The 17,866-nt window shown below is 47.0% G+C and overlaps 1 protein-coding gene across 8 annotated transcripts in view; it reads right to left on the bottom strand.

Moving 5' to 3' along the window:
- Nucleotides 1–17,866, bottom strand: part of LOC109873640 (dachshund homolog 2) — a 240,875-nt gene that overhangs the window by 71,738 nt on the left and 151,271 nt on the right. For 4 of the 8 annotated variants that reach the window (XM_031808764.1, XM_031808765.1, XM_031808767.1 and 1 more), the window contains exon 3: nt 3,029–3,160. In XM_031808764.1, the coding sequence (XP_031664624.1) occupies nt 3,029–3,160 (132 nt within the window). Of the gene's footprint in view, nt 1–3,028; nt 3,182–17,866 lie in introns of all 8 variants that reach the window. The other 4 variants (XM_031808769.1, XM_031808766.1, XM_031808762.1 and 1 more) reach the window with 1 other exon arrangement.

Raw genomic sequence — 17,866 nt, 5'->3', positions numbered from 1 at the left:
ATCTTGGAGCTAGAATTGGGATCATGTATACTGTGCTAATGCCAATACATAAAAAGAGTAACAGAGAGCAATGTACAATACGCTGAACTTAGCAAAACCTGAGCTGTGTTCCAATATTCATACTAACCACACTAACCCTACTATTTGTGACGGAAATTGGGTTATGTAGTATGCTTATTGGTCATAGTATGGATATAGTTAGTATGCCAAAAGTTCCCGGATGTCGTACTAAATTCGGCAAAATACGAAGTATACAAGCTGTGGACACTATTTCTGTGCTTTTAGGGCCCATGATGCAATTCTTCAGAAAATGGGCGTGGCTTCAGAACGTTTTCAGATTTGAAGACAATGGCAGAAAATATGCATTCCAAGTCCGATGAGAGCGGATACAAATGCAATGCTTTAACTAATTATGACAAATGTTAAGAAAATGTTGAGCAATGTAATAAAGTAATGACTTTTTAAATAAGTTACGTTACATGTTAGCTACACAATCCTTATCCTTACGAACCGCATAGCATTATTACAGCAGTGTATACCGGTATGTTAGCTAGTTACATAACGAGTAACGTAAACATTAGTTGGCTACTTATACATCGAAATTGCCAGGCAGTATATTAACTATAATCTAACTAACTACCCAACGTTTATCGACTTGATTATTCACGTCATTCTTAGATAAGTGGTTTAGTCGTTGTGCGTTCTCAATGGACATCGTAATTATGGTTATCTACTCCGATTTCAGAGAACTCTCGTCTGAGTGTGCCAGAGCTCAGAATAAATGATGAATTTACGAACGCTCAACACCCGTTGAATAAATGGCCGGTGTCAGTAAACGTCAGCAAATAAAAGCGTAATTAAATTGTTTCCAGCAGCAGCCTAAACAGCTCTGCTAGGGTGAGAAAAATGGTCAGAGTGAGGTGTTCTCTCATTTGTGTCTGGAAGTAGCTAGCAAACTTTAGGCAGTTAGTATGGATGCTTGACAGCGGTTGTGAGGTCAGAACGCTTGGATCAACCCTACTCCTCTGCCGGAGCGTCCAGTGACGCGCTCTGAGAGCAAAATGCTTAGAATTTACGAACAGACAATCTGACAAAACTCTGGATTTACGAACAGACAATCTGACAACGCTCTGGATTTACAAACAGACAATCTGACAAAACTCTGGATTTACGAACAGACAATCTGACAAAACTCTGGATTTACGAACAGACAATCTGACAAAACTCTGGATTTACGAACAGACAATCTGACAAAACTCTGGATTTACGAACAGACAATCTGACAAAACTCTGGATTTACGAACAGACAATCTGACAAAACTCTGGATTTACGAACAGACAATCTGACAAAACTCTGGATTTACGAACAGACAATCTGACAAAACTCTGGATTTACGAACAGACAATCTGACAAAACTCTGGATTTACGAATAGACAATCTGACAAAACTCTGGATTTACGAACAGACAATCTGACAACGCTCTGGATTTACGAACAGACAATCTGACAACACTCAGGATTTACGAACAGACAATCTGACAAAACTCTGGATTTACGAACAGACAATCTGACAACACTCAGGATTTATGAATGCCCAGATTGCATTTACGAACACACCCAAAATCGTAAAATGTCTAGCCAGTCATTTGTTATGCAAACAAGCTAGCAAGAGGTTGCATAGCAACAGCATCAAACTCCGGTAGACAGACAAAGTGCTAGTACGCTCAACTGAAAGGACACTGTTAGTTTACAGTATACTAAAATGAACCAATAGTATATAGTATGTAAACTCAGCAAAAAAAGAAACATCCTCTCACTGTCAACTGAGTTTATTTTCAGCAAACTTAACATGTGTAAATATTTGTATGAACATAACAAGACACAAAAGGTAAAGCTTTTTCTACATTTTCTGTTGTCTTGCCTTGCAGTTCCTGTGTGTTTATATGTAAAAAGTATGAAATATAAATAAGTGTGTACATCAGTTTGTCCTATCTGCATGTGTGTGTGTTTGTGAGTATTTTACTTGTCCCTCTACATATTCAGGCTCACGTCTCTATCGGGGGAGTCTGCATCTGCTATGGCTCTGGGTGGTATAGAGAAGGCTCTCTGTGTCTGTGTGGCTCTGGGTGGTATAGAGAAGGCTCTCTGTGTCTGCATGGCTCTGGGTGGTATAGAGAAGGCTCTCTGTGTCTGCGTGGCTCTGGGTGGTATAGAGAAGGCTCTCTGTGTCTGCGTGGCTCTGGGTGGTATAGAGAAGGCTCTCTGTGTCTGTGTGGCTCTGGGTGGTATAGAGAAGGCTCTCTGTGTCTGTGTGGCTCTGGGTGCTATAAAGAAGGCTCTCTGTGTCTGTGTGGCTCTGGGTGGTATAGAGAAGGCTCTCTGTGTCTGTGTGGCTCTGGGTGGTATAGAGAAGGCTCTCTGTGTCTGCGTGGCTCTGGGTGGTATAGAGAAGGCTCTCTGTGTCTGCGTGGCTCTGGGTGGTATAGAGAAGGCTCTCTGTGTCTGTGTGGCTCTGGGTGGTATAGAGAAGGCTCTCTGTGTCTGCGTGGCTCTGGGTGGTATAGAGAAGGCTCTCTGTGTCTGCGTGGCTCTGGGTGGTATAGAGAAGGCTCTCTGTGTCTGCGTGGCTCTGGGTGCTATAAAGAAGGCTCTCTGTGTCTGTGTGGCTCTGGGTGCTATAAAGAAGGCTCGCTGTGTCTGCGTGGCTCTGGGTGGTATAGAGAAGGCTCTCTGTGTCTGTGTGGCTCTGGGTGGTATAGAGAAGGCTCTCTGTGTCTGCGTGGCTCTGGGTGGTATAGAGAAGGCTCTCTGTGTCTGTGTGGCTGTTAAATACTGTCTGTAGATTTGAACAGACACATCTGTCATGTTTGGGGGCTATGAAATCAATATTTTCATGGAAGTTGGCAGTCATAATAATTATGTGAATTATCTTTATGTTAAGGGTATTTTTTATGTATACTGTTATACTTTCCTGTTTACTGTGCCTCAGTAGTTAGCGGTGATAAACAATCAAGTATGGATGTCTAACCTGTGTTGGAGTTGAGCTCGTCGTTCTCCGACTCGGTACCGTTCTGGCTGCCGGCTCCGTGCAGGTTGTTCATGGCCATCAGCTTCATCTTCTGCAGCTTCATAGCCTCGGCCATCGCTGCAGCCGTCAGCCCTGCAGGACAACACATAAATACTGTACACAAATCACAAGCATACACAGCAAGGAAAAATACACACATCTAAAGACAACACACAAGCTTATTTGCATTTTGATCAAGCTTAGATATCTATATGCCCTACAAAGAAATAAGCTGAGAAGCTGCAGCTACTGAGCTGGACAGATGTTCATAGCCCTGTAATAAAGACATCTAAAGCTATTTGGAGTAGAACACAACTTGGATGATGTGTCATGCAGCTTTAATTTCAGTTCCTCTCAGTCTAAGCATGTGTACTTGGTCTTCAGAGATATCTCTATAGAGGAGCCAGAGTGAGGCTCCCCTGGCCTCCCCTGACCCCACCCACCCAAGCTGAGCTGAGCTGAGGGGAGATGGGCCACTGGTGGTGGTGGTAGGGAGGGTCCCTGGTGGTGGTGGTAGGGAGGGTCCCTGGTGGTGGTGGTAGGGACGGTCCCTGGTGGTGGTGGTAGGGAGGGTCACTGGTGGTGGTGGTAGGGAGGGTCCCTGGTGGTGGTGGTGGTAGGGAGGGTCCCTGGTGGTGGTGGTAGGGGTAGGGAGGGTCCCTGGTGGTGGTGGTAGGGAGGGTCCCTGGTGGTGGTGGTAGGGAGGGTCCCTGGTGGTGGTGGTAGGGAGGGTCCTTGGTGGTGGTGGTAGGGAGGGTCACTGGTGGTGGTGGTAGGGTGGGTCCCTGGTGGTGGTGGTAGGGAGGGAGGGTCACTGGTGGTGGTGGTAGGGAGGGTCCCTGGTGGTGGTGGTTGGGAGGGTCCCTGGTGGTGGTGGTAGGGAGGGTCACTGGTGGTGGTGGTAGGGAGGGTCCCTGGTGGTGGTGGTGGTAGGGAGGGTCCCTGGTGGTGGTGGTAGGGGTAGGGAGGGTCCCTGGTGGTGGTGGTAGGGAGGGTCCCTGGTGGTGGTGGTAGGGAGGGTCCCTGGTGGTGGTGGTAGGGAGGGTCACTGGTGGTGGTGGTAGGGTGGGTCCCTGGTGGTGGTGGTAGGGAGGGTCACTGGTGGTGGTGGTAGGGAGGGTCCCTGGTGGTGGTGGTAGGGAGGGTCCCTGGTGGTGGTGGTAGGGAGGGTCCCTGGTGGTGGTGGTAGGGAGGGTCCCTGGTGGTGGTGGTGGTAGGGAGGGTCCCTGGTGGTGGTGGTAGGGAGGGTCCCTGGTGGTGGTGGTGGTAGGGAGGGTCCCTGGTGGTGGTGGTAGGGAGGGTCCCTGGTGGTGGTGGTAGGGAGGGAGGGTCACTGGTGGTGGTGGTAGGGAGGGTCACTGGTGGTGGTGGTAGGGAGGGTCCCTGGTGGTGGTGGTAGGGAGGGTCCCTGGTGGTGGTGGTGGTAGGGAGGGTCCCTGGTGGTGGTGGTAGGGAGGGTCCCTGGTGGTGGTGGTAGGGAGGGAGGGTCACTGGTGGTGGTGGTAGGGAGGGTCCCTGGTGGTGGTGGTAGGGAGGGTCCCTGGTGGTGGTGGTAGGGAGGGTCCCTGGTGGTGATGGTAGGGAGGGTCCCTGGTGGTGGTGGTAGGGAGGGTCCCTGGTGGTGGTGGTAGAGAGGGTCCCTGGTGGTGGTGGTAGGGAGGGTCACTGGTGGTGGTGGTAGGGTGGGTCCCTGGTGGTGGTGGTAGGGAGGGAGGGTCACTGGTGGTGGTGGTAGGGAGGGTCCCTGGTGGTGGTGGTAGGGAGGGTCCCTGGTGGTGGTGGTAGGGAGGGTCACTGGTGGTGGTGGTAGGGAGGGTCCCTGGTGTGGTGGTGGTAGGGAGGGTCCCTGGTGGTGGTGGTAGGGGTTGGGAGGGTCCCTGGTGGTGGTGGTAGGGAGGGTCACTGGTGGTGGTGGTAGGGAGGGTCCCTGGTGGTGGTGGTGGTAGGGAGGGTCCCTGGTGGTGGTGGTAGGGGTAGGGAGGGTCCCTGGTGGTGGTGGTAGGGAGGGTCCCTGGTGGTGGTGGTAGGGAGGGTCCCTGGTGGTGGTGGTAGGGAGGGTCACTGGTGGTGGTGGTAGGGTGGGTCCCTGGTGGTGGTGGTAGGGAGGGAGGGTCACTGGTGGTGGTGGTAGGGAGGGTCCCTGGTGGTGGTGGTAGGGAGGGTCCCTGGTGGTGGTGGTAGGGAGGGTCCCTGGTGGTGGTGGTAGGGAGGGTCCCTGGTGGTGGTGGTAGGGAGGGTCCCTGGTGGTGGTGGTGGTAGGGAGGGTCCCTGGTGGTGGTGGTAGGGAGGGTCCCTGGTGGTGGTGGTGGTAGGGAGGGTCACTGGTGGTGGTGGTAGGGTGGGTCCCTGGTGGTGGTGGTAGGGAGGGAGGGTCACTGGTGGTGGTGGTAGGGAGGGTCCCTGGTGGTGGTGGTAGGGAGGGTCCCTGGTGGTGGTGGTAGGGAGGGTCCCTGGTGGTGGTGGTGGTAGGGAGGGTCCCTGGTGGTGGTGGTAGGGAGGGAGGGTCACTGGTGGTGGTGGTAGGGAGGGTCCCTGGTGGTGGTGGTAGGGAGGGTCCCTGGTGGTGGTGGTAGGGAGGGTCCCTGGTGGTGGTGGTAGAGAGGGTCCCTGGTGGTGGTGGTAGGGAGGGTCCCTCCCTGTCTGTCCCTGGAGAGCCCTCTTTTCCAGACTCTCTAAGAAACCCAGCTACCTTCAGCTCATCAAGGGCTCCACAGCCCCGGAAGCCATCATCACTCTGTCCAATTAGGCCCATAATTAATTCAATTAGACGACGGAAGGACACATTAAGTAATTAATTAAATGACGATGCCTTGCCTCCTTGCTTTGCCGTGATCTAAATTTCTTTACAAATCAGGACAATTTAGTTTTTTTTTCTCTCCCCAGGTTCACACACTATGTGTAACCTTGATCTAATTCGTTACCGGAATCACCTCGAACGGTATGGTGTGTCAAGAAAAAAAGAGAGAAAAAAAGATGTTCATTAATTGATCATTTAATTTAGTTTCTGTGAACATGAACACTTCAGTCACTCTGCCTGTGGAGGGAAGAGAGTCTGATCGCTACTCGATAAAAACACCAACGGAGGAAAATGAACCGCTCTCATCGGCCAATGTTTATCAATTCCACTACACACAGTAAGCCAAATAAACCAGCAAATGATTCTAAGTTGAAAATAATATAGACAGGCACAGATAGAATGGGTAGAGGAGAGGGAAGGGGAGGGGGGTTAAGACAAATGAATCTCCGTTCTTACATTTATATAAAAAACAAGCCTCCTATTTTATGCATCCCGGGCCCCTATCTTCTAAGCCTGCCTGAGGAAACAGGCAAAATGTTTTCAATAGCTATATTTAAACAAAATGTCATGATGATTGATTCATTTGATTATGAGTTCATTTTGTTGCCTAATCCCACAGACTTGTCAGAGGCACAGCTGCAGCAGCTTGAAGGGGAAACTCAAACCTCTGAATTAGCTGTGGACGTATGGCCGGGGGGGGGGGGGGGAAGAAACAGCTACAGTAGCATGGAGGGAGCACCACATCAACCCTGCTAATGCCCTAAAACCTTGGCATAAACATCCAGTACAGCCAGCCTTATTTTTGGTGGGATTTGAGAATGCACTTGGGAGAAAATACATGCATGCTTGAAATTTCTCCTGACGCAAATGACTGTATAGAGATGACAGATCCAGAAGGTTTGGGAGAGCTAGGAAACATTCCCATATCTGATCATATGATGGTTCTAGCCTACTATAGTCACCGAGGATTACTGGTTAGCATACAATAAGTTGATTTATACGAAACTGCAAATTCCAATGTTATGCTACGTTCATTTAAAATCCCTTCTTAAATCTACGTATGTAAACTTAGCAGTAATATTCATATAGATTATTTCAGGGGCGTAACTTTCACTGGGGACAGGGGTGACATGTTCCCCCCACATTCTGAAATTCAATTTTCGCCCCCCCCCCCCCCCCCCCCCCCCACACAGTTTTAGCATTGGAATGTGATACAAAACAAAGTAATGGTGTGCTTTAGCGCCATGCGGGCGCCTCCGAGCGGTCCAGTAGACTGTTTTGAGTGTTTATCTAACTGGATAAAAAATGTCCCCCCACACTTCTAAAACCAAAGTTGCGCCCCTGGATTAAGTACATGAACATAGTTTGCAAGCCAAACTATGGTAGCTAGGCTACAACACTCCGCTTGTTCTGTCAGAAAGCAGATGTAATGAAAAGAACACATATCTTATCTTATTGGTCCTCACTGTAAATTAACTAAAATCTCTTGTCTGTGATCTTTCATCACTGTTTTTGCTCACTGTCAGCTAACTTTCAATGAGGACAGGTACATTTACATATTGGGACACTGAAACTGTCTCCATCTCTTAAAGGGAGAGTAAGAGAGAGTGTTCTTCTCTGGCCTGTGAGGAGTCCTATGGTGGAAACATAGCCTGTTTAGGGTCTGTCAGTGCAAAGGGAAAGCTCTTTCTGAGAGGGTGACAGTGTTCCAGAGATGACAGTGTTCCAGAGATGACAGTGTTCCAGAGATGACAGTGTTCTAGAGATGACAGTGTTCCAGAGATGACAGTGTTCCAGAGATGACAGTGTTCCAGAGATGACAGTGTTTCAGAGATGACAGTGTTCCAGAGATGACAGTGTTTCAGAGATGACAGTGTTCCAGAGATGACAGTGTTCCAGAGATGACAGTGTTCTAGAGATGACAGTGTTCCAGAGATGACAGTGTTTCAGGGATGACAGTGTTTCAGAGATGACAGTGTTTCAGAGATGACAGTGTTTCAGAGATGACAGTGTTTCAGAGATGACAGTGTTCCAGAGATGACAGTGTTCCAGAGATGACAGTGTTCTAGAGATGACAGTGTTCCAGAGATGACAGTGTTTCAGAGATGACAGTGTTCTAGAGATGACAGTGTTCCAGAGATGACAGTGTTCTAGAGATGACAGTGTTCCAGAGATGACAGTGTTCCAGAGATGACAGTGTTCCAGAGATGACAGTGTTTCAGAGATGACAGTGTTCCAGAGATGACAGTGTTTCAGAGATGACAGTGTTCCAGAGATGACAGTGTTTCAGAGATGACAGTGTTCTAGAGATGACAGTGTTCCAGAGATGACAGTGTTTCAGGGATGACAGTGTTTCAGAGATGACAGTGTTTCAGAGATGACAGTGTTTCAGAGATGACAGTGTTTCAGAGATGACAGTGTTCCAGAGATGACAGTGTTCCAGAGATGACAGTGTTCTAGAGATGACAGTGTTCCAGAGATGACAGTGTTTCAGAGATGACAGTGTTCTAGAGATGACAGTGTTCCAGAGATGACAGTGTTTCAGAGATGACAGTGTTCTAGAGATGACAGTGTTCCAGAGATGACAGTGTTTCAGAGATGACAGTGTTCTAGAGATGACAGTGTTTCAGAGATGACAGTGTTCCAGAGATGACAGTGTTTCAGAGATGACAGTGTTCTAGAGATGACAGTGTTTCAGAGATGACAGTGTTCCAGAGATGACAGTGTTTCAGAGATGACAGTGTTCCAGAGATGACAGTGTTCCAGAGATGACAGTGTTCTAGAGATGACAGTGTTCCAGAGATGACAGTGTTTCAGAGATGACAGTGTTCTAGAGATGACAGTGTTCCAGAGATGACAGTGTTTCAGAGATGACAGTGTTCTAGAGATGACAGTGTTCCAGAGATGACAGTGTTTCAGAGATGACAGTGTTCTAGAGATGACAGTGTTTCAGAGATGACAGTGTTCCAGAGATGACAGTGTTTCAGAGATGACAGTGTTCTAGAGATGACAGTGTTTCAGAGATGACAGTGTTCCAGAGATGACAGTGTTTCAGAGATGACAGTGTTCTAGAGATGACAGTGTTTCAGAGATGACAGTGTTCCAGAGATGACAGTGTTTCAGAGATTCTCATGATGTACTACAGTGTTGGGATTAGTTACATGAAACAGTAATATTTTCCATATTCAAACACACCGAATGCAACAATGCGTTTTTTAAAGAAAAATAGTTAAGAAAAATATTTACAAAATAAAAATAAAAACAACACTAACGAGGCTATATACAGGGGGTACCGGTACAGAGTCAATGTGTGGGGGTACAGGTTAGTCAAGGTAATTGAGGTAATATCTCCATGTAGAGAGTTATTAAGTGACTATGCATAGATAATAACAGAGTAGCAGCAGCAACAACAAAAAGGAGGGACAATGTAAATAGTCTGGGTAGCCATGCTGTTCAGGTGTCTTATGGCTTGGAGGTAGAAGCTGTTAAGATGCCTTGTTGACTTGTTACGTTTCACAAAACTAACGTGTTCTATTACTTTGTGTTACTTTCATGAAAAAGTCATGTGCCCTCTATACATTTCTATGGACAGCAGCTGTCTCCAAACAGCCTTTCTCCGTTCGCTCGAGAACTGGGACAAGTTGAGATCAGAAGTGTTAGTTGACAAAGTAACTATAATAATATTACCCAATCCGTTACTTATAAAAGTCACTCCGTTGCTCATAAAAGTAATCTGATTACGTAACACTACTAACGCGTTACCCCAAACACTGACCGCAGGCAAGATTATAGAAGCTCTGACTGACATGAGAGAGAGGCAATCAACATCCACTGTCTAACAGACCACATTGAGAACATAAAACAGCAAGACAGAGAAACAACACACACAATCATTGCATTGTCTTTACACATTTCCCCCTCCCGATTTGACATTAAAGACGAGCCTGTGAGATCAAACAGGACACGTAACAGTAATTGATGTTTGAGTAAAGTCACGACCCACGGAAATGGGAGCCTGAGGATGAAAGGGGAGCGGCATTTTCCAGGGGTGGACAAACAGATATCTTCTTGTTTGCCTTAAATAGAGCTCCTGAGATATAGAGGACCCCTGGCTCTCAGTGTCAGCCCTGCCAGATGAGTGTAGGGCAGTCAGGCACATCGGACTGGAGCCATCCATCCTCCCTTTCTCTTCACATCAGACTTGGAGGGGCCATTCTTGCGTCTAATCGTTAACCTGGCTGGGATGATCTGGGGCGGAGTCCCAGCCTGTTACCCTGGGCAGGTTACAGAAGCTCTTTGTGGTCTCTGTGGGGTCAGACACAGGCCAGATACAGCCTGAATTCCTGCTGTACATTCAGTCTTATTGGCTGTTGTCAGGCCCGGTCCAAAATGGTGTCTGTTTAACTGAAGGTGGTTAACTGGAGACGTTTTAATAAAGACGCTAGAATTTGGTCGTCAGTTTGGGTGTTGATTGTGCAACAGAGACATGGCCACTGGAGGAAGACGGCGTATGAATGTATGCAGCCATTTTTACCTTTACACAGAACCTTGTGTCTATCTCCTCCTGTCATTATAATGCATGGTTATCATCATGGAGCCTATACCACGGTGGGCTGGGTACTGTCTAAAGTACTGGATGGACCAGTCACATAGATAGAGTCAGTGTGTGAAGCAGCGATGTCCATATGTAGCAGAACGTGTCACAAGCTCTATCTCGCTCACTTCAGATCCATTACAGGCATACAGTACAGGGGAGTAGAACTACATTGAGCTGAAAGGGCTCACTCAAAGCTCTCTCTCACCCAAACAATTCCCCTAGAGTGGCTTAGCAAATGTACATGTGAATTCAAAGAAAGGAGAGGTAAGGAAGGTAAGCAAGCCTGGACAGAACATGTTATTCAGCCCATATGGACACTTGAGTGATCCTCAACTCTCTGCCGGATGCATTATTGCATTTTACGTTTGTCCTTCTCAACGAGGAGAATAACATGCCAGGAAAAGGGACATGAGGAAGAGACAGAGAGCAGTGGGGTTGAAGTGGGGCCCACAGACTCCGCCTTTGATTCTCAACACAGTAAACATAACTTTCCTATTCAATGTTTTTAAGTAAACTGAGATTGCGAGAAGGACGAAAAACTGAGTGGGGTTAGGGTATACTGTATTTAACTGAGTGGGGTTAGGGTATACTGTATTTAACTGAGTGGGGTTAGGGTACATTGTATTTAACTGAGTGGGGTTAGGGTATACTGTATTTAACTGAGTGGGGTTAGGGTATACTGTATTTAACTGAGTGGGGTTAGGGTATATTGTATTTAACTGAGTGGGGTTAGGGTACACTGTATTTAACTGAGTGGGGTTAGGGTATACTGTATTTAACTGTGGGGTTAGGGTATACTGTATTTAACTGAGTGGGGTTAGGGTATACTGTATTTAACTGTGGGGTTAGGGTATACTGTATTTAACTGAGTGGGGTTAGGGTATACTGTATTTAACTGAGTGGGGTTAGGGTACACTGTATTTAACTGAGTGGGGTTAGGGTATACTGTATTTAACTGAGTGGGGTTAGGGTATACCGTATTTAACTGAGTGGGGTTAGGGTATACTGTATTTAACTGAGTGGGGTTAGGGTATACTGTATTTAACTGTGGGGTTAGGGTATACTGTATTTAACTGTGGGGTTAGGGTATACTGTATTTAACTGTGGGGTTAGGGTATACTGTATTTAACTGTGGGGTTAGGGTATACTGTATTTAACTGAGCGAGGTTAGGGTATACTGTATTTAACTGTGGGGTTAGGGTATACTGTATTTAACTGTGGGGTTAGGGTATACTGTATTTAACTGTGGGGTTAGGGTATACTGTATTTAACTGAGCGAGGTTAGGGTATACTGTATTTAACTGTGGGGTTAGGGTATACTGTATTTAACTGTGGGGTTAGGGTATACTGTATTTAACTGTGGGGTTAGGGTATACTGTATTTAACTGTGGGGTTAGGGTATACTGTATTTAACTGAGCGAGGTTAGGATATACTGTATTTAACTGTGGGGTTAGGGTATACTGTATTAAATTGAGTGGTGTTAGGGTATACTGTATTTAACTGAGCGAGATTAGGGTATACTGTATTTAACTGTGGGGTTAGGGTATACTGTATTAAACTGAGTGGGGTTAGGGCATACTGTATTTAACTGTGGGGTTAGGGTATACTGTATTTTAACTGTGGGGTTAGGGTATACTGTATTTAACTGAGTGGGGTTAGGGTATACTGTATTTAACTGTGGGGTTAGGGTATACTGTATTTAACTGTGGGGTTAGGGTATACTGTATTTAACTGAGTGGGGTTAGGGTATACTGTATTTAACTGAGCGAGGTTAGGGTATACTGTATTTAACTGAGTGGGGTTAGGGTATACTGTATTTAACTGAGTGGGGTTAGGGTATACTGTATTTAACTGAGTGGGGTTAGGGTATACTGTATTTAACTGAGTGGGGTTAGGGTATATTGTATTTAACTGTGGGGTTAGGGTATACTGTATTTAACTGAGTGGGGTTAGGGTATACTGTATTAAACTGAGCGAGGTTAGGGTATACTGTATTTAACTGAGCGAGGTTAGGGTATACTGTATTTAACTGTGGGGTTAGGGTATACTGTATTTAACTGTGGGGTTAGGGTATATTGTATTTAACTGTGGGGTTAGGGTATATTGTATTTAACTGTGGGGAGAGGGTATACTGTATTTAACTGTGGGGTTAGGGTATACTGTATTTAACTGTGGGGTTAGGGTATACTGTATTTAACTGTGGGGTTAGGGTATACTGTACTTAACTGTGGGGTTAGGGTATACTGTATTTAACTGTGGGGTTAGGGTATATTGTATTTAACTGAGTGGGGTTAGGGTATACTGTATTTAACTGTGGGGTTGTCTCAGCCTCCAGTATTTATGCTGCAGTAGTTTATGTGTCGGGGGGCTGGGGTCAGTTTGTTATATCTGGAGTACTTCTCCTGTCCTATTCGGTGTCCTGTGTGAATCTAAGTGTGCGTTCTCTAATTCTCTCCTTCTCTCTTTCTTTCTCTCTCTCGGAGGACCTGAGCCCTAGGACCATGCCCCAGGACTACCTGACATGATGACTCCTTGCTGTCCCCAGTCCACCTGGCCATGCTGCTGTTCCAGTTTCAACTGACCTGAGCCCTAGGACCATGCCCCAGGACTACCTGACATGATGACTCCTTGCTGTCCCCAGTCCACCTGGCCATGCTGCTGCTCCAGTTTCAACTTCCACCTGACTGTGCTGCTGCTCCAGTTTCAACTGTTCTGCCTTATTATTATTCGACCATGCTGGTCATTTATGAACATTTGAACATCTTGGCCATGTTCTGTTATAATCTCCACCCGGCACAGCCAGAAGAGGACTGGCCACCCCACATAGCCTGGTTCCTCTCTAGGTTTCTTCCTAGGTATTGGCCTTTCTAGGGAGTTTTTCCTAGCCACCGTGCTTCTACACCTGCATTGCTTGCTGTTTGGGGTTTTAGGCTGGGTTTCTGTACAGCACTTTGAGATATCAGCTGATGTACGAAGGGCTATATAAATAAATTTGATTTGATTTGATTTGATTTGGTTAGGGTATACTGTATTTAACTGTGGGGTTAGGGTATACTGTATTTAACTGTGGGGTTAGGGTATACTGTATTTAACTGTGGGGTTAGGGTATACTGTATTTAACTGTGGGGTTAGGGTATACTGTATTGAATTCACCTTTGGAATTTCCAAACAACGGAACAAGGAAGAGATGAATGGACAACAAAGAGTGATGGCTGTGAGGCCTAATCAAACCCCTGAGTATTCTACGAATGTGGTGAAAATCCCAGAAAATCTACAAAATGGAGGTGGCCATTAAATCCAGGATTGCCTGCAGCTCGTGCTGCTCTGGACCTGTCCACATTGTCCCCCATACTGTATTGTTACTGTACAACATACAGTACTAACTCTGTGCTACAAAATGGCCCCTGTCTCATGTCAGTTGAGTATCCCAACACAGACATTAAACGAGCCACTTTGGGCTTATAAATGCAAGCTGAGTTGAACGCAAGGTCCAAAAATGGAATTTGAGAATCTTTGAGTTGGTGGGAGCAGACTGTGATAACAAACAATGTATTTAGTCTTAAATTGAGGAATGGCGTTATGAGAGAACACGGAGCAGTAGGAGACGTGGGAGAAGGGTGCCACTGTCTTGTGCGCACACACACACACACACACACACACACACGCATACGCACACACACACGCACGCACGCACTCACACACACAGGCACACATGTACGCACACACACACACGCACACACACACACGCACACACGCACAAGCACACACACGCACACACGCACGCACACACACACACACACTGACCACTTCAACACTTTTAAGGGCACATAATGTCATATACTGTACCGATCATCAAATACTATTTTTAAGACACCACCATTGACCCATCTCTCCCGCAAACTACATATAAAATATTCTCCAGTCAAATACCAATGACAGACAGATTTTTGCATGTTACAATAAGACAATATAAAATATTGATTTATATGTTATCCTGATCTTTGATCACACATCTGTCAATCAATCACTGCTATCTGTGTGTGTACTGTTGACATTGTGAGGGGTGTACAGGGGACACACTAAGCAGCCATTGATTGGACTCTTTTAACACATCAGCTGAATCCCAGAAGTGCCTTTGGAGGAGAGTGTGAAAAGGCCCAGTGAGAGTCCCTGCCTGTTTGTGTTTGCATGACACGGGCTGGGGAGGAGATTGTCTTCTTGAACCTGACCAACCAACTAACATCTCTCTCCTTCTCTCTCACTCTGCCTCTCTCTCACTCTCTCCATTCTCTCTCCCTCTCTCTCTCTCTCTCTCCCTATGCATCACCAACATCTCTCTCTCCCCATCTCTCTCTCTCAATGCATCAACAACATCTCCCCCTCTCTCTCTCTCAATGCATCAACAACATGCCTCTCTCTCTCTCTCTCTCTCTCTCTCTCTCTCTCTCTCTCTCTCTCTCTCTCTCTCAATGCATCAACAACATCTCTCTCTCTCTCTCTCTCTCTCTCTCTCTCTCTCTCTCTCTCTCTCTGTCCTCTCTGTCTCCCTCTCAGTCTCTCTCTCTCAGTCTCTCTCTCTCTGTCTCTCTCTCTCTGTCTCTCTCTCTCTCTCTGTCTCTCTCTCTCTCTCTCTCTCTCTCTCTCAATGCATCAACAACATCTCTCTCTCTCTCTCTCTCTCTCTGTCTCCCTCTCAGTCTCTCTCTCTCAGTCTCTCTCTCTCTGTCTCTCTCTCTCTGTCTCTCTCTCTCTGTCTCTCTCTCTCTGTCTCTCTCTCTCTGTCTCTCTCTCTCAGTCTCTCTCTCTCAGTCTCTCTCTCTCTGTCTCTCTCTCTCTCTCTCTCTCTCCCTCTCCCTCTCTCTCTCTCTCTCTCTCCCTGGTTTTTACCTCTGAGATTACAAAAAATAATAACAACATAAAATATCGTTATCCTTAAATAACTGAAAAAGGCTTTTAACTGAAAAATGGCTTTAAAATTATCTTTATATGGTGTAATGAATTACATCTGTGGGGGAATGCGTGGGGTGAACTACATCTTAGAAGCAAATCCTTACATCTTTGCATTATCCCTTTGTGTGAGTGTGTACATACATGTGTTTGTGTGTGTCATCATGTGTATGTGCGTATGTGCGTGTGTGTGTGTATGTGTGTGTGTGTGCGCGCTCGTGCGTGTGTACGTGCGTGTGTGTGCGTGTGTGCGTGTGTGTGTGTGTGTGCGTCGTCCAAGTGGCCACAGGACACCGGCAATAATTAGCAGACGCAGCAGCAGCAGCTTGCAGTTTTATATTACATCAAGGTAAAATGACACTGCTAGAGGAGGAGGTTACTTCTAGTAAACGGGAAACACTGTTAATTAACTCCCTGCTGTTCTGAGCAGGGCCTGTTCTGGGCCTGGTTTGGGCTGTTTTGGGCTGGGGCTGTTCTGGTCTGTCTAGTCTGGTCTGGGCCTGGTTGGTCTGTTTTGGGCTGGGCCTGTTCTGGTCTGTTGGTACGTGGGAGTGCTGATTTGGACGTGTCATCACTAGTGCCCTGGCAGGGAGGTGGGCCATGGATGGCCGAGAAGAAGTAGACTACTAACCCTGACTCTGTACAGGGCTGTAGGGCTGTAGGGCTCAGGGATCAGGATGCAGGCAGTCAGGCTTTGTGAGGGACGAGACCCGGAGTTTCTCCTGACAAGGGATGCCAGAGCACGACTGGAGTTATAAACCCAGAAACACACTCACAGCAGAGTGAATTCATGCCGACGTGTCTCTGTCTGCGTTATTGGTGTTTGCGTTATTTTCTGCATCCTCAATGCATGCACCTAGCACACCACTGTTGCATTTGTGGCCGTCTGCAGCGAGTCCAGAGAGGGAGAGGGAGCTGAGACTGGCACTGATTTCTAGGCATCCCTTTAACCTCAGGAACTCGTTAATATTTCATGAAAAGAGCCACTAGAGTCCTCAGTGGCTGACTCACAATATCACGACTTAGCAGAAATAAATGGACCAGGTCTTCAAAGAGTAACAAGGCTTTGCTCAGTGGGCAGAAACTGAACGGAGAGCACTTTTCTTCCCAACACATAAACTCTCTCTCTCTCTCTCTCTCTCTCTCTCTCTCTCTCTCTCTCTCAATTCAATAGGCTTTATTGGCATGGGAAACAAGTGAAATGGATAAACAAAAGTGAAATAAACACCATCTCTCTCTACATCTGTGTCCATCTGCACCTACATATCTCTTCCAACCTGTATGTGTCTCTACCTGTCCTTTATCACTTTCTCTCACTCATTCTTCATGTCGCTCCGTCCCAGTTCACTGAAATATTTTTGTCTCTGTGTCTCTGGCTTGTCACCTAACTTATCACCAACACACCTTCCTGTCACAACCTGACATTAAGGAACACCTATGTGAGAATGCTATTCATTGACTACAGCTCAGGGTTCAACCCCATAGTATCCTCAAAGCTCATCAATAAGTTAAGGACCCTTGGACTAAACACCTCCCTCTGAAACTGGATCCCAGACTTCCTGAAGGGCCGCCCCCAGGTGGTAAGGGTAGGTAAGAACACAACCACCATGCTGACACTCAACACAGGAGCCCCTCAGGGGTGTGTGTGTAGTCCCCTCCTGTACTCCCTGTTCACTCATGACTGCACGGCCAGGCACAACTCCCAGGCCATCATTAAGTTTGCTGATGACACAACCCTGATCACCGACAACAATGGACAGCCTATAGGGAGGAGGTCAAAGACCTGACGTGTGGTGCCAGGACAACAACCTCTCCATCAATGTGATCAAGACAAAGTAAAAAGAAGACTGAGCACGCCCTTATTCTCCTCGATGGGGCTGTAGTGGAGCAGGTTGAGAGCTTCAAGTTCCTTGGCGCCCACGTCACCAACAAACTAACATGGTCCAAGCACACCATGACAGTCGTGATGCAGGCATGAAAAAACCTATTCCCCCTCAGGGGACTGAAAAGATTTGGCATGGGTCCTCAGATCCTTAGAAGGTTCTTCAGCTGCACCATCGAGAGCATCCTGACTGGTTGCATCACTTTCTGGTATGGCAACTACTCAGCCTCCTACCGCAAGGCATGGCAGTGGGTAGGGCGTACGGCCCAGTACATCACTGGGGCCAAGCTTCCTGCCATCCAGGACGTCTATACCAGGCGGTGTCAGAGGAAGGCCCTAAAAATTGTCAAAGACTCCAGCCACCCTAGTCATAGACTGTTCTCTCTGTCTGCTACCGCACAGCAAGCGGTACCGGAGCTCCAAGTCTAGGTCCAAGAGGCGTCTAAACCACTTCTACCCCCAAGCCATAAGACTCCTGAACAGCTAATCAAATGGATACCCTGACTATTTTCTTTAATAACCCTGCCTACGTGTACATAATTACCTCAATTACCTCGACACCGGTGCACCCGCAC

The sequence above is a fragment of the Oncorhynchus kisutch genome, linkage group LG29 (assembly GCF_002021735.2).
Source record: "Oncorhynchus kisutch isolate 150728-3 linkage group LG29, Okis_V2, whole genome shotgun sequence".
Lineage (NCBI taxonomy): Eukaryota > Metazoa > Chordata > Actinopteri > Salmoniformes > Salmonidae > Oncorhynchus > Oncorhynchus kisutch.
Note: the sequence above shows the minus strand (reverse complement) of the source record. Positions and strands in the feature narration are given on the sequence as shown.